At 30.2% G+C, this 15811-nt stretch overlaps 2 protein-coding genes across 2 annotated transcripts; one reads left to right on the top strand and one right to left on the bottom strand.

The window, feature by feature from the left end:
* Positions 1–2288: 2288 nt before the first annotated feature.
* Positions 2289–6797, top strand: LOC107003319 (RING-H2 finger protein ATL38-like). Its single transcript, XM_015201629.2, has 3 exons — positions 2289–3238; positions 3923–4020; positions 6060–6797. The coding sequence occupies exons 1-3, from the start codon at positions 3080–3082 to the stop codon at positions 6472–6474; spliced, it is 672 nt and encodes a 223-aa protein (XP_015057115.1). The 5' UTR covers positions 2289–3079; the 3' UTR covers positions 6475–6797.
* A 2283-nt stretch (positions 6798–9080) lies between these two features.
* Positions 9081–10929, bottom strand: LOC107005083 (cytochrome P450 77A1). Its single transcript, XM_015203574.2, has 2 exons — positions 10029–10929; positions 9081–9877 (listed from the first exon to the last, which is right to left on the bottom strand). The coding sequence occupies exons 1-2, from the start codon at positions 10882–10884 to the stop codon at positions 9222–9224; spliced, it is 1512 nt and encodes a 503-aa protein (XP_015059060.1). The 5' UTR covers positions 10885–10929; the 3' UTR covers positions 9081–9221.
* Between the last annotated feature and the right edge of the window lie 4882 nt (positions 10930–15811).

A 15811-nucleotide genomic window follows, 5' to 3' on the forward strand; every position in this document is an offset into this window, starting at 1 on the left:
ATATATATAAATGCAATTATTTGAAATTCAACAAATTGTAGATGGCAAGAGTAACTATATTATAGTGGGAAGTCATGATGCATGTGGACAAAATGGATAAGAGATATATAAGATAACTACAACTAATAATGTCGAGGTTGATATTTTTTGGAAAAGAACTAATTAATATTTTGAAATTTCAATAGTTCTTTTTATAATTCTACGATATTATATGGTCGTTAAATTTTTTATCATGGTTTCTATTTTATTGAGTGAACACTTTGTATACAAAATAGACCTCATAATACGTTATTTAAATTAATAAATTATATCTTATACTTTTTGATTACTTAATAGACATGAAAATAGCTAAAGTGATAGAGGATAATAACGAATAGACATTCTAATAGTTTTATTTATAAGGTATTTGAATTTAATTATCACTTCATAATGAGGGTGAATTAAAAAAAATGTTTTGATTTTTTTTTTAAAAATGTGTAATTGTTTAATACATTTTGAGTTAATCAAAATGACTAATATTTAGAACCCAAAGGAATATATTCTAACAACTCTGGATCCATCATTTCAGCATATCACATGCATTGGTTCCTATGAATCCATGGGTATATATAATTAATTATTGGATTACAAGTACAAAAATTATCTGGATATATTATTATTAATTATTGGATTACAAGTACAAAAAAGTTTTACTAGGTTTACACTAAATAATGTCAGTCAATTCACCAACAACCAAAAAAAAAAAAAGAGTTGTATATATATATATAAAGTTAGTGAACAAGGAAAAAGATCGTATGATTATATGATTCACTTTTTTTTTAGCGCGTCTAAAATAGAATGACATATTTTTATATTAAGTAACAATTAGTTTTAAAATATATTTTACGTTAATGAAATAATTTATAATCAAATAAACATCTAAAGTATTTCTTTCTTTCTTAAATTTCGCGTCAAGTCAAATTAACTCATATAAAATGAAAATATAAAGTAGTTTGTACGATAATGAATAGTAATGTGATTGTTAGAATTCCTTCATGAATCAGAGTTTTCAATTTTGAATCTCATGTTAATAAAATAAATTTTTTATTGAAAGTGTTGCCCTCAAAATTATATTACCCAGTAAATCATGTTGGGAGCTTATATTGATCGGATATCAAATTCCGTGAATCGAATAATTTTTTTAGAAATACGAGATATTTTAGTATAATATATATTAATTTAAATTTAATCGAATTTTAATTAATTTACTTTTTGGACTTGTCTAGTAGCTAGGGCTCACTACCTTTGAAGATTAAAAACTACTACATGGGGCATGTGACTGTTTGGAGAAAGCAAAGTATTTAATCTTTATATTTAACTAACCTTTTGCCTTATTAAAACAAGAATCTTGTACTTATTCTCTTGGGGAGTGAGTTTTTTTAATAATAAAAATAAAATTATAAAAGCAGATCCACAAAATCTTTCTACTTCTTTTTAATAATAATTTTATTGATGTGTCACAAGAAAATCTTTAGATGCAACAAACATGTTCTTTCACAGTAATTATTGGTTCCAGTGCTGTGTATCGATTGATTTAATTTTAATATTAGATATCGTATATTATTTACAATGTTTAAGTGTCATACCTTGTTATTTATGAGGTTCCTTACATACATGCTCCGTCACTATTTTGCTACTATTAGTTATTATATTTCTCTTCACTGTCGTTTTTTTGTTTAAGTACTATTTTAATTTGCTTTACTTGAGTTGATAGTCTTTCGAAAATACTATCTTCATCTTCAAGAGATAGATAAAGATAATGTTAGGTACAATCTACCCTTTTTAGATTCACTTTATGAGATTTCACAAAATACTTATTAGTGTTATTGTTATGCATATACAGGATTTAAACAAAAACCACTAAATTACTATGAACTCGTAGCTTGATATGATTACAATACCACTAATCATAAGATTAAAAGTTAATAATTGAAAGTTCATCGAAGGTAATTTATTTTTTTGAGTCGTATATCTAAATTATCACTATCTAGTTATTATAATATACCTTAATTATCCGTCAAAACAGAATAATTGATAATTGAGATATATTTTTATAAATAATAGATACTATTATTATATATATAATTCACTCTGATTAATCAAGAAGAGTCAAAGTAATGGGGCCCCAAAATCTAATTAAAAATAATTGTACTATAATTTTTTTTAAAAAGAATTAACTCAATTACTTGGTTTAACTCAGAAGAAAAAATTACTCCACTAATCACTTATGATTAGGGATCTGAGATGTCTCTCACTAATTTCCTCATAATCTGTCTCTTAATTTGCTCTGTTTTCTCTCTCCACATGACAATTTCAAGAAAACATGCTGACCCTCTTCTTGATTAGAATGCTAAAGTTTTAAAGATTCAAATATACCGTACATATATATACATGCATAAATATAGGTGACCAAAATGTCTCTAGAGGTATAAAGATTGTATTTTTATGAGCTATAAAGAAAATCCACAAAAGGGTTATTGGAAATTGAAAGTGAAGATTAGGTTCTTGGCTGCATTTCTTAAGTAAATTGCCTCAAGTGATAGAAAGATTAGATTTTTGAGAGAAAAATGAAGAAAGTACTATAAGGGGTTTCTTTATATAGTTTCTGAAAGTGAAAAAATAGAGTGGGGGAAGGAAGAGGACTCTAGTGATGTTTTTAGGGATTGGTTTTAGGTTTTCTTGTGTTTAGATGAGTTGGGTATTGTGTAGAATTTGGGCATAGTGGGGATTCATATAGCCGAGTTCAACTTGTTTGGGACTAAGGCGTAGTGATTGTTGTTTGGGTATGTATAGTGGTGATTCATATAATCGACCTCAATTTGTTTGAGACTGAGGGGGTAGTAGTTGTTGTTCTTCGGATGTAGTGGGGATTCATATACCCGACCTTAACTTGTTTGGAACTAAGGCGTAGTTGTTGGTGTTTTGGTTTATGTTGGAATGAGAAGAGCAAAACTTGAACTTTTCTGGGAAATTCTAATCTTGGGTTGTTGGAGTGGACAGTAAAATTGCTATTTTTGGGGGAAAAAAACAAGTTGGTGAAATGATATCTTCAGGGACAAATTTGGTGATGACTGTGATTGGATTTGCTGTTAGTACCATGTTTATAGTATTTGTGTGCACAAGGCTAATTTGTGCAAGAATTCAATTGAATGCAAGACGACGCTCTTTCGCATATGCTTCTAGATCTGATCTTAGTATTGTAAGCATTTGTTTCATTACTAGTTTAGTAGTATGGTGTTTTCTTGTCTTCGTATACAGTTTCAACATCTTGTTGCTTATTTGTATGCTGTTCCCTTGTTGTGATTTTCTAGTATTTGAAGTTGAAATTGTGTTTGTACAGAATTTCACATGGAAAAAGTTTTTGTGATTGAAATACTCTTCAACCAGTGTTTCAATTGAAGTATATATAGTGGACAAAATTGTAATACAAACACTGATTTTCAAATAATATGTACGTTCAAGCGCCTATGTAATCTGATCATGACTGCAGTTTTGATTCGTTGAGTAGTCTAGCCAGCACACAGTACATACTGTAGGCCACTTAGGTCTTTGATGTGTAGTTTGTTAAAGATGTTTTGTGGACATTCTATATGTCATATTCTTCATGTTGAGGCCTTTCGAACAAACATCAATTTTGTTTTGATGATGTCGTGCTTTGTGCGTGCAGGTCTTATTCCCCTCATTTCACATCTTTTACCTCACAACCTAGCTAAATTTAGTAGTACTTGATCAGTAAACAGTACTAAAACAGTAGTAGTGCATTTTAGTCCATATTTCGCTTGGATTCTTCTTTATTAGTGGCAGCGGAATGATTTTTTCTGATGAATCGTCACTAATCCTGGTTTTTGGTTAAATAATAGTAGTGTATGTTTACCTTGTACAGTTAGAGCGTGGCTTACATGGTCTCGAGCCTGTTGCTGTTGCCAACTTCCCGACAAAGAAGTATGGGGAGGTGTTTTTTACTTCCGCAGAAGATGCTCAGTAAGTTGATATTTGCTTTAAGTTCTACATACAATACAAGCTTTAGATAAATAGCATTTCTTTCTAGTTGGTGTTTCTTGACTTCTTTATAAGATAGGCTATTAATATATTTGTCGAGAACAGGAAAGAAAATTTTGATGGTTACGGATAATTTTAAAAATGAAGAAGCTGAAGTAGCATTATGAATATGTGTTCAGATTGTGTTGTACTTATTCGACGTTTATACATCTGTGAAGTCAACGTGGTTAAATTTTAATATGATGTCCGAATGATGTGTATGTGGTTCCATTTAAACTTTGCAGACAGTTTTATCTTGCCCTTTATTTAAGTTTTTATGGTTTTTCTTAAGTTCTTACTTGGTTTAACAACCGAGAGTAAGTGTTTATTCCACTTGATCTGCAAACTGAATTTTTATCCAAATTTGAGTAATTCGAATCATTTTGGATAAGGCAGTCAGAACTGCCATAACAAGAGAAGAAGGCATTCTACCTATGTAAAGATCTTCGATTTTCCTGTTTCTCTTTCATGTGGTGTTAAAATTCTTGCAATGAATAAAGTGGTTCACCTTTAATATAATCAACGAGTTCGCTGTGAACTAAAGATGAAAGATTTCATTTCACTCTTCACATCTCTAAAACACTACTTATCTTGTATTATCGCAGTAATTAACCATAATATGTTTAAAGTAATGTGAGAAAGTTCACTACTTTGATGTCTTGGTTAATATGCAAATCATTTTTACTGTTAAGTGGGAAAGGTTGAGTTACTTGTGACTTATGGTTTAAGGTTCGAGCCCCTAAGCTTAAAATTTAAGTGGAGAAGGGTAGAGGGGCAGGCCCATTATCTCTGAGTTCCGAGGGATGTGGTTGGTCCTTAGGGCTGGCGACAGACCGATTTCTCGACATAAGAAAAAAGTATAACTAGACTGCATAGTACCACTGCTGTGATTGAAATACGGAACTATTAAACTTGAAAGGTTGCTATTAATTTTTTCCTCTGTTTCAGTGGATAGTAAGACTACTTTTTTTAGCATCCTTACAAGCTTCACTGTATGCATTGGGACACTATTTACCATCCGATTTTACTACCGATAATGTCACCTTTTATCGGATTGAGTATGACCATTAATCTAGAAACTTCGATGAGACCTATATTCTATGATTAGCCTAATAGAGTTTACTAACTTCTAGTGTACATGTACATTATCAGTACACCTAGTATGAAGCAACATAGGAAACAGAGAATCGTTTTGGTATTTAATCTTCTCCATTATACGTCTCTGTTGGCCAGTATAAAAATATCTTTTTGAAGTATCAGATTTTGAAGAATAAAAAGGCAGGTTAGCGTTGGGTCAAAAACATCGTATACAAGGTGTGTAGTAGATCTATGTGCAATGTGATTGCATCGTATAGATGTTCAATCTTCTTGTTATGTAAAAATCAAATATATTTTAAGCACTTGCCTTCATATCAAAGAAGCTAACTGCTTGGAAGGAAAGGATTTACTGGACACCATTCGTTGATGACTTCTAGACTAGAATGAACAAACACATTAGCTACTCTATAACTGATTCCGTTTTCCAAATATGTCAAAGAAAGGGGAGAGATGTTCTGATGGATTAAGTTCAAATATCTGGATTCCGTCTCTAGCCGTATAAACTCTACTTTAGAGTCATGCAAGGTGTAAGTGTTATTGTATTCTAGTGAGGTTCGACGACCATATATGTCATATCAAGAGGTCTTGAAGGAAATACAAGATTAGAAATTTCGGTGCCAAAAAAGTACCTCTACTACAACTGCACCCATGCTTCTCCCAAAATGTAGTATAATCATTCATCATACAGGAAAATGACCCTTTTCTAGTGATAATCGTAGAAAAAGGCCATTTGTTTTAGCCATATCTTGTATGATGTAGTTTCAGATCTCTTGTAACTTGTCGCGTATTGCTGGTGTCTATGATACATAGCTTGTCCCCATAGTGCTTTAGATAAAAACATACACAATCACCTTGTTATAACTTCTCCAACATTATTGTCATAGGTGCATTGTTTGCCTTGCTGAGTATCAAAAGCAGGATTCGCTACGCATTTTGCCAATATGTGGGCATTCTTTCCATGCAACATGTATTGACATATGGTTTCAGCAGCACTCCACCTGCCCAGTTTGTCGAATATCTCTACGTGAAACACCTGAAAAAAGGCGATTCATGCAACCGTTGTTTAGTTCAGCTATCCGATCTCACTTTGAGATGGACTCCCTGAATGTCAGTTCAAATCTTTGTCTATCAGCTGAGCAGAGGCATTCCAGCCTGAGAACAGACTCCAACACAGACGCTCAATGTCCACCCGAGGCTGGTATGATGGTAATCAGAGGAAACAACGTCATATCAAACGAGGATAGTCAGAACACGAAAAACTCAGAGAACAAGCAAGTTGAGAGCCCATCAAATGCATAAGCTTTTCAAGTCAAGACCACAGAGATTCAAAAATTTCACAATGTAGGTATCGCGTTCATTCCGTTGCTCAGATTTTGATTTTGTTGGTAGATAACTTACTACTCATAGCCTTTTGTAAATATAGCAAAGTATTGTTTCTTTCATTTTTTAGGTACCTTACACTTTGCTATATACTTCAGTTTTCAACTTGAAAATTGGTGGTAATTTTGTAGATCAATTAGTTCAGCTTCCTTTGCTGAGCAATGTCAATTACATATACATGTTTAGTAGAACATATTCAATGTTATCTCACTTGAACTTATGGATTGTTATTTCTTATTGTGTTTTTTTTTTGCAAGAAAATTGAGTATGACAATTATTGAAATTTTGGTTCGATAATTCAATTTTCGATTTTTTAAAGTATGATATCATTACCGCACCAAACTAATTCGGTATGATAAAGTATTTTTAAGTTTTGGTTTTGGTATTTTGTGGTAGATTAATCGATAACTATAATTTGTTTGATTTTGACCTAACTTTTGGTTTCAAAAAGGGATAATGCGCAAGTACCTTCTTAACCTATGTCCGAAATCTCAGAGACACACTTATACTATACTAAGGTTCTATTACCCCTGAACTTATTTTATTAATAATTTTCTACCCCTTTTCGACCTACGTGACACTATTTTATGGGTCTAACGCTGATTGACTTTTTTCTTTAAACTAGTGCCACGGAGGCCGAAAAGGGTAGAAAATTACATATAAAATAAGCTCAGGAGGGTAATAAGACCTTAATATAGTATAAGTATGTCTCTGAGATTTCGAGCATAGGTTGAGGAGATACTTATTATGCATTTTCCTTTAAACATGTATAAATACTTAGAAGAAATTACAAACAATTTCTCTCATTATCCAACACAAAGATAGTATTTCAATCAAGATATATAGTTTAATCAAAGTTTTAACGTCTAAATAATTAATTTTATATTAGTAGTAGTTTATAAATTTGTTAATGTTGTAATAACAAATATGAAATTGTGCATGTAATAATTAATGGGAATAGTTTGGTATCAAATTTGAATATGACAAGTAAAAGTGAACGAAAGAAGTTGTCCATATAGAAGCAAATTGAATAAGAAGCTTGGAAGAAAAAGGCAATACTTTAAAGCTTTTTCACTTAATTGATGCAAGGTTTGACACGATGATAATTTATAAACTTCTCAAAAGAGCATAATATCAATTTCGATATCAAGCTATAAATTTCATCAACTAACTTTTTATTTCACCGATATATATTATAATTTGGATGTCATGTTAAGTGCCAGCTAACCACTTTTTGTTGGACGTCCAACTGAAAATGTTGTTATCATTAATGTTGTTTTATAATATGACTTATTGCCTTCTTTTCTTCCCTTCACATGGTTCATTAATGACTTCTCTTTTGTATGTTATGTATACCCTTTATTTCATTTTACTTAATTTATATTTCAAAACAAATGTTTTATTTTAGCTAAAAAAAATTTAAAAAATTATTTTTCTCATATTATCCTTAGTATTATATAACGATATAAAGCAGGAATAGTTTAAATTATTTTTTGAACAAGATGATAGACTTTATATTCTTAACGAGGATATCGAGTTCTAAAAGGAATGTATATTAAATCTCCCATCAGTTAAACACGAAGAAATTAAGAGTTAAATTAATAACGTCTCAAAAAAGTTTTTAAAGCGATAATATAGTAAAAAGAATATCTTTTTTATTAATGATTTTTCATAAAACACGTAAAGCAAAAAGTGAATTACTAATATGAGATAAACTTTATTTTTGCGATAACAACCTTGTCTAATATAGGAGAAAAAAGTTTTTTCTTAAATAAGCTAACAAGTGGAAGGCATTGTTTGTTGGTGTTTTGGGGCATACAATCTTTATTGGTTTTATAAAGTTGTTTCCCATAACTCAAGGCTAGAAATATACTTGATATCATAATCACATGCATGATTGGACTAATGAGAAAATTGGTTCTACATCCATAATACTATTTATATTTAATGTCCAACTACAAAATGGAACATTAAAATTACATTGGTCCCTCTACACACTTATAATTTTCAAGACTTTTAAAGATGTGGCGTAAAATAAGTTATGAATATTTGTATAATTGTAAATTATCTAATAGAGTATTAAATACAGAAATGTATCATTTTTTTTTAAAATCAATCAAAAAGGAAAGTATGTCGAATAAATTGAAACAGACAAAGTAGTCACTTTAAGGACCGCTAAATTAGATTTCAAATATAAACAAAATATTTAATGTCATTTAACTTGGTTTTAGCTAATATTTATATTCTTCAATTTTGAGTATGCATAAATAAAATTTAAACTTATATAAAGTTGAACAAGTAGACACATGTTTTACATGTGTATAATACACGTTGAACACTATATAGGATACAAATTATCATAAAGACGAATGTGTCTACCTGTTCAAATGAATGCTAAATAAACTTAAAATATAATCACAACTAATTTAAGGATGAAGTTTTAATGTTCAATTATTATTGTGTGGTTTTCATGTTTAGACCATCAAAGAAGAAGAAATAAGCATTAGGATTAGTAGAAAGTAATCAAAAATAAACTTCACAAGATTTTATTTATGTTATAAACAAGAAAATGTGGAATACTGTAATTACAATATTGAAAAATGTTACAAACCTTGTTTTATAAATCAAATTTTTGACTTATAATCTTAATTATGAGCATTACTTAATTATATTCTTGGCTTAACTTTAGCTCTTAATGGATTTTTCATTACCACAGTAAATTCCAAGTTTTCACTAAAATCCACTTCACTATTTCCCGGGTAAGCAAACCATTCAAATTCTTGAACCATTCGCGCCAACATCAAATTCAAATGTACCGTTGCCATTCCTAAGCCTGGACAAATCCTCCGTCCGACTCCGAACGGCATCATCTTCACCGCCTTCACCCCCGTTATATCCGCGTCCTCCCGACCCGATAAAAACCTATCCGGGTCAAATTTATCCGGGTCGGACCATATGTTCGAGTCGTGAGAGATCCCGTGCACAAAAAACTCCACATTAGTATCCATGGGTATGTCATACCCGCCCAATTTAACCGGCTCCGTTACTGTATGGGTCAATGTGAAGTATGTCGGAGGGTGTTTACGTAAAAGCTCTTTTATAACTGCGTTTAAGTAAGGCATTCTCTCTATATCATTCTCATCAACCTTTTTATCACCTACTACGGTTTTAATTTCTTTGTGCATTTTCTCTTGTATGCTTGGATTCTCAATCAATCTCCCTATGGCCCACTCTAATGCCGTAGCTGTCGTGTCGGTCCCACCGTTCAAAAATTCTGAGCATAGCGTCACAAGCTCTGGATTCGTCGGTCCTGACTTTCTACCTGTCAAGAAAAAATAATTAAGTAATTATATTGAGAAATGAATCTTAATAGAGGTTTAAAGTGAGTTTGGCTCTGATACCACTCAACTTTAAAAGTTAGCTTAGACGATAAGTAAGTAGTCTCTAGATAGTCGTATAGTTTAACAATATACCTTCAATTTTAACGTCGAACAAGGTGTCTAGGTAGGAAAACGAGGTTGCAGTCTTGTCGGACCCAGGATTTTGTAAAACCCTACGACGTTTCTCGATAAGTGGAACGAGGGTCTCGATTTGCCTTTTACGAACATCGTTAACTCTTTTACGTTGCTTATAACCAACAAATAATCTCAAAATAGGTAGAAAATCATCAATCCTTGGATCAAGCACAATCAACACATCTTTCATCATTTGATCAACTCTTTCAATCATTTCTTCATCATTCATCCCAACACCAAAACACATTGCTAGTAGAATATAAAAAACCGCAAATCGCGCATTCTTCAACACCCAAACGACGTCGTTATTCTCCTTTGCATCTACTCGAATCCTCTCGATCAATTTCTCCATTGCTATCTCTCTACAATCACGAAATTCCTTCAATCGAATCGGACTAAGCATATTCTGCACCATGTTTCTTCTCAATGACCGCCACACCGCGCCGTAAACCGCCGCATTGACGGTGAATTTGTTGCAGCTGAAGATAGTTCGGGTCGGGTTTTCTTTAGGGCGGCTAGCGAAGATTTGCCCCTTTTCGATTAAAGCTTCGTGAGCTAAATCGGCGCTGGTAACTATAATCATAGTTCGAGAACCCATTTTCAATGTGAAAATTGAATCGTATTTTGGTTTGAGATCTCTAATGTATTCGAAAAATTGTTTACCGGAGCCGGCGACTTGAAAGAGGTTTCCGACGACCGGCCAACCTGGAGGTCCGGGAGGTAGATTTAGGGTTTTGGATTTGGGTTTTACGGTTAATATGAAGATGAAAAGTGAGAGGAAAATGGCGGAAATTGTGAAAATGAAAGGCTCCATTGTTTTTTGGTTGAAAAAAATGAAACTGCAAAAACATAAGAGGAATTTAGGAGTATAAGAAGAGAAAAAAGCTTGAAATTACAGGTAGGAGATAATAAATGTTGTTAAATTAAAAAATGAAAGAGAAAAGTTTTTAAATATCGATGACGAAATCAGAATTTTAATTTTATAAATAATAACGAAATAAATGATTACTAGATTTTCAACACTATGTTTGGATAGTTCTTACGTATGATAAATATGATCATAATATATTATATTGTGTTATTTTAAGTGAATATAATATTTGAATAGATTATATTGTTCTTTATCGTATACATGATGTCATAAATATGATCATAATATATTATATTGTGTTATTTTAAGTGAATATAATATTTGAATAGATTATATTGTTCTTTATCGTATACATAATGTCACACGTCAATAGTTTAGGAATATAGTTACTGTATAAAGGTATGCTAAAGACTAAAATAAGTTTATATTAAATAATGATTAAAGATAAGATGGAGAAGAAATTATTATGATAACGATGAGATCACGCTAAATCAGTCATTACAAAGATTTTTTATTGTTATTTAACATTGAATTTAAACAATATAATATCATAAAATTTAGTAACAATAAAAACCAATATGATATTTAAATTAACAATGCAATATAATAGGTAACAATCATTCAAACAAGATGCAAGTGGTTAAACATAAATCTATTCTTTGAGCTAAAATTATTAGATTTAGCTTATGTTATTATTATCTCTTTTTCACTATTTAGTCCGTCGAAAATTTTTTGAAAACAAATTCTCTACGTTTTTTAAAATATGAGTAAACTTTAAATATACTTTATCAACTCTTTAATTTATACTTATCAGTAAAGTTATTGAATTCGACTAAATTTGAAGTCGGACTTTTATATCTGCCTTTATATTATAGGTTATAAAGTAAAATAGCTAACGTATACGTGCAACTCTGCATGCATTAATGCAAATACAAGGTAAAAGTAAAAAGAATATTCATGAAGTTGTTATTAAAATAGAGTATATACTCAAATTCCTATTATTTAACAAGTACATCAAACACATGCAGACCTAAGTACAGAATTTTATATATATTGTGATGTTTTTTATATTTACGCGTAATTGTATTTTTCATATTATAAATATTGAATTCAGTTGAATTTGATATCAAAACTTTACAACCACACCCTTGACAAGAATTATACATCATTCAATAATATCAATAAAAATCTAGTAGGTGGCAAATATTTAATCGTGCATAATTTTTACGTAACATGAAGATGAGCTTAAATGAAACGATAAAGTAGTCAAGTTGTGATGGAGGATACCAAGTTGTTAAATAATAGAAGAAGTACAGATAGTTGAAAAAGACAAGAATAAAAATGGTGGATCATTTAGAGAGAGGGGTCGGTATCAATCCAACCACCTTACTCACTAGTCATTAAAATTTCAATTGAAATAGACTTAAAAATAGCGTTTGATCGTGAAAATTATGAGTATATTTAAAAATTGTATTAGTGTTAATTTTTTTGAATTTTCACGAATAATTTGAGATGAAAATAAATTTTAGGTATTTTTCAAATTCCTGATTTCGATATTGAATTTCAAAATCCTATGACCCAATGCGATTTTCAAAATTTAACTCGAAAAAAAATATAAAAATATAGCCACGCACCCCTTAAAAAATATAGAATTATGAAAACCAAGTCTAACGATCTCCTGAAGGAATTGGGTGGTTGGAGAACTTTTACGTGTGCACAAAATGAAAAAATTAGGTAAGTTTCTAGAGGATTGTTGATTAGAGATGACAAAACATATTTCAAAGTTTTAAAATATTTCGAAATATGCCCTTTAACTTGGCTTCGAATTACAGTTGTCCTTCAATTTTGGATGTGCACAGTAGACACTTAAACTTGTATAAAGTTGAGTAAACAGACATACATGTCCTGGATGTCATCCTACATGTCATTTTTTGTCCTACGTGGTGTCTTACATATATTATGTCATGTAGGAATCATTCGTTTATTTATTTAAAAGTTGGATAGTTGAAGTGTCTGTTTGTGCATTATGAAAGTTGAAAGTCAAAGTTAAAAATTTAAATCCAAATTTAAAATCTAATATATGTATTATGTGTTTCTTTAATATAAGAAATTAGGTGTATAGGATAAACATGTACATTATAAAAACTTCTCAAAGTACAAAATTAGAATTAACATGGTCCTAAATATGAAAAAAAGAAACCCTCAAAATACCTTATTAACTAGCATTAAAATGCATGTTAAGAAAATATTGTACTCGTTTGACTTTTCCCTATACAATGTATCTATCACTATTCTTGATTTATCAAATATTGGTATGTTATTTATAAATTAATTAAGTGTAAGAATTAATATGATTGAAAAGTTCAACTAAAATTTCCACTAATTAGAACAAATTTATTTTCGAACCAATATCAGTGAACTTACCCATTTTGGGGAAAGATTATTTCATTTCTTTTTCCTTTATTTTTTTTTAAAAAAATTGTACATTAGAATATATAATTAACAACCTCTTAAATCTACTAGTAAATTTTATTTAAATACTCTGATTATAATAAATTTTTATTGGACATTCAAACACGTTATAAAATGTTCATATTTTGAGTTTAGATTATATATTTAAAAAGTGTTTTCGAATTTCATGTGTTTGTGCGTATGATTATGTTGATATTGATATGTAAGTTTAAAGTATGCCTCATTCTTTTATATTATATACATCTATGTCAATTGAAAGAAGCTTTTAAATTTTACGATTTATTAGTTTAATGTATATTAATTAAAAAAGATGATATATTTTAAATAATTAAGTTATCTAAACATAATGAACGTTTGAAACATGCGCATACAATTTTCCTAAATTTTACATCGAAAATGTCTAATAAAAATGTTTTAGCATGTGTTCTGATGTTTAGTTAGAACATGTCATAGTTCGATTGTCTAAACAAAATTTACTAGCGAGTTCAAGAGGTTGTTGGTATACTCATTTTTTTTAATATATATTTTTCATTAAAAAAAGAGAGTAAGGTTTATGGTTGAACTTTATGGTATTTTTGTGATCTCATTCAAGCTGCTTAATTTGTTGTTAGGTGCCAGCTTAAAGTTCTTTCTCATTTATTTCTAATTTAATTTAATTAGTTTGTTATTTATATTTATAGTAATGAAAAAGAAAGGTTTATTTGTCTTTTTCTTTTCTACAAATTTAAACTTCAACCACTACTTTAAAAAAGGGGCTCATTATCGACAGAAAATATCGATGGCAGGCAATCGATACAAACTGAAAAACAATTATGGTGACAAACACAATATGTCGATCCTAAAAACCGATCAATTATTTACGTGTTTTTCAGGATGATTCAGTTGGTTTTGAAAGTAGTCATCCACACAGATGATTTTGGATCGATCGCTTGAGTCGAATTTGTCACATAGGCTTGTTAGTACGTTTTACATTTCATATGTGATTTACAAGGTATTACATATACATATTGGGGGGGTTTACCAGTGCACACAAAGTGCTCACCCAAAAGACAAAGACTATAATAAAAATTGTAATGGTTACAGGTTATTCCGAATTTTTAAAAAATGAAATCTATGTAAAAGGAATTTCATTTTGTAGTATTATTTTCAAAATTAATTCCATATAGATAATATGATTTATTACACGGTAGTAAGAGTAAATTATTTGAACATAGCAATCCCAATTTAAGTGGCCTGGGATCTCTCTATTTTGGAATGTTGCAAAAGATTTGGTGCTAATCCATTGCGTTTTACGAAAGCTAGTTCGAATATTACGATTATCGAACCAACAAAATAATTCAAAACTTTAATTGCACAATCTCAAATTCATTTTTCTATTTAATTTGTAAATTTTGATGCATTATATTTTCTCCATCGCTAGCTTGAAGTCCAAAATTTGTCTATACAACTTTTATTTGAAACCATCAAAGAATGTAGTACATTGGATAGGGCTACTTCTCCCTTAATCATAAGTTTCAGATAAAACATTAGGTATGAAAAATTCTTGATAGGGACTAGGGAACGCCCCCCCTCTCTCCTCAAATGGAACCTTAATTATCTGACGCGAATCTGAATTAGTTGAGATCTAATATAGATATCGAACACCAAATGAAAAATCAAAAAAAATAATCTTACTTTATATATATATAATATATATTAGCTACTTACAAATTTATTTTTTCTATAATACCCTCAATTTATCAACAATGAGTTAATGCCATTAAAAAATATACTAGTAAATACGTTTGGAACCTTATAAATGAAAATGGACAAATTAATTAATTCACTGCACTAATCATTATTTTCTTAATAAATATTAAGTGTTTCAATAAATCAAAATGTAATATGTAAATAAAGACAAGGGGAGTAATTATACTTTCATGTGTTTCAATTTATTGTTCTATTTTCCTTTTTAATCTTGTTAAAAAGGAATATGTCTACCCTAAAACCTAGCTTGAGTGACAAAATGTGAAAGATATGTGATTTATGTCGCAAGTTCAAGCTCCACTCCATACACCGCAAAGCCCATATATAAGTGAAGAAGGATAGAAAAACAAGCCTATTATCTACCGAATTTAGAAAATTCGATTGATCCAAAAGACGAATCACAAACCGATTTCTCATTTAAACCAAAAAAAAAGAAAATCAATTTGAGTACTGATGTCATAAAGTGTGCTAGGTAGGTTAAAACAAATATCACAACACAGTACTAATAACTCCTCAAAACTAATTGAATGATAAAAATGCCAAACAACTAAACAATATCATTCATATCTCAAATATAATTAATCATGTGAAAACACATACAGTAACTTCTTTGTCAATTACATGATTTAAATGCGTATAAACATATATCAAG

The sequence above is a fragment of the Solanum pennellii genome, chromosome 11 (assembly GCF_001406875.1).
Source record: "Solanum pennellii chromosome 11, SPENNV200".
Classification (NCBI taxonomy): Eukaryota; Viridiplantae; Streptophyta; class Magnoliopsida; order Solanales; family Solanaceae; genus Solanum; species Solanum pennellii.

Excerpts from the sequence above, each read along its gene's own strand:
- LOC107005083 (XM_015203574.2), bottom strand. The coding sequence starts at position 10,884 with ATGGAGCCTTTCATTTTCACAATTTCCGCCATTTTCCTCTCACTTTTC. Across the intron at positions 9,878-10,028 it reads GTTCGACGTTAAAATTGAAG|GTAGAAAGTCAGGACCGACG; the intron begins GTATATTGTTAA and ends TTTTCTTGACAG.
- LOC107003319 (XM_015201629.2), top strand. The coding sequence starts at position 3,080 with ATGATATCTTCAGGGACAAATTTGGTGATGACTGTGATTGGATTTGCT. Across the intron at positions 3,239-3,922 it reads CTAGATCTGATCTTAGTATT|TTAGAGCGTGGCTTACATGG; the intron begins GTAAGCATTTGT and ends TACCTTGTACAG. Across the intron at positions 4,021-6,059 it reads ACTTCCGCAGAAGATGCTCA|GTGCATTGTTTGCCTTGCTG; the intron begins GTAAGTTGATAT and ends TTATTGTCATAG.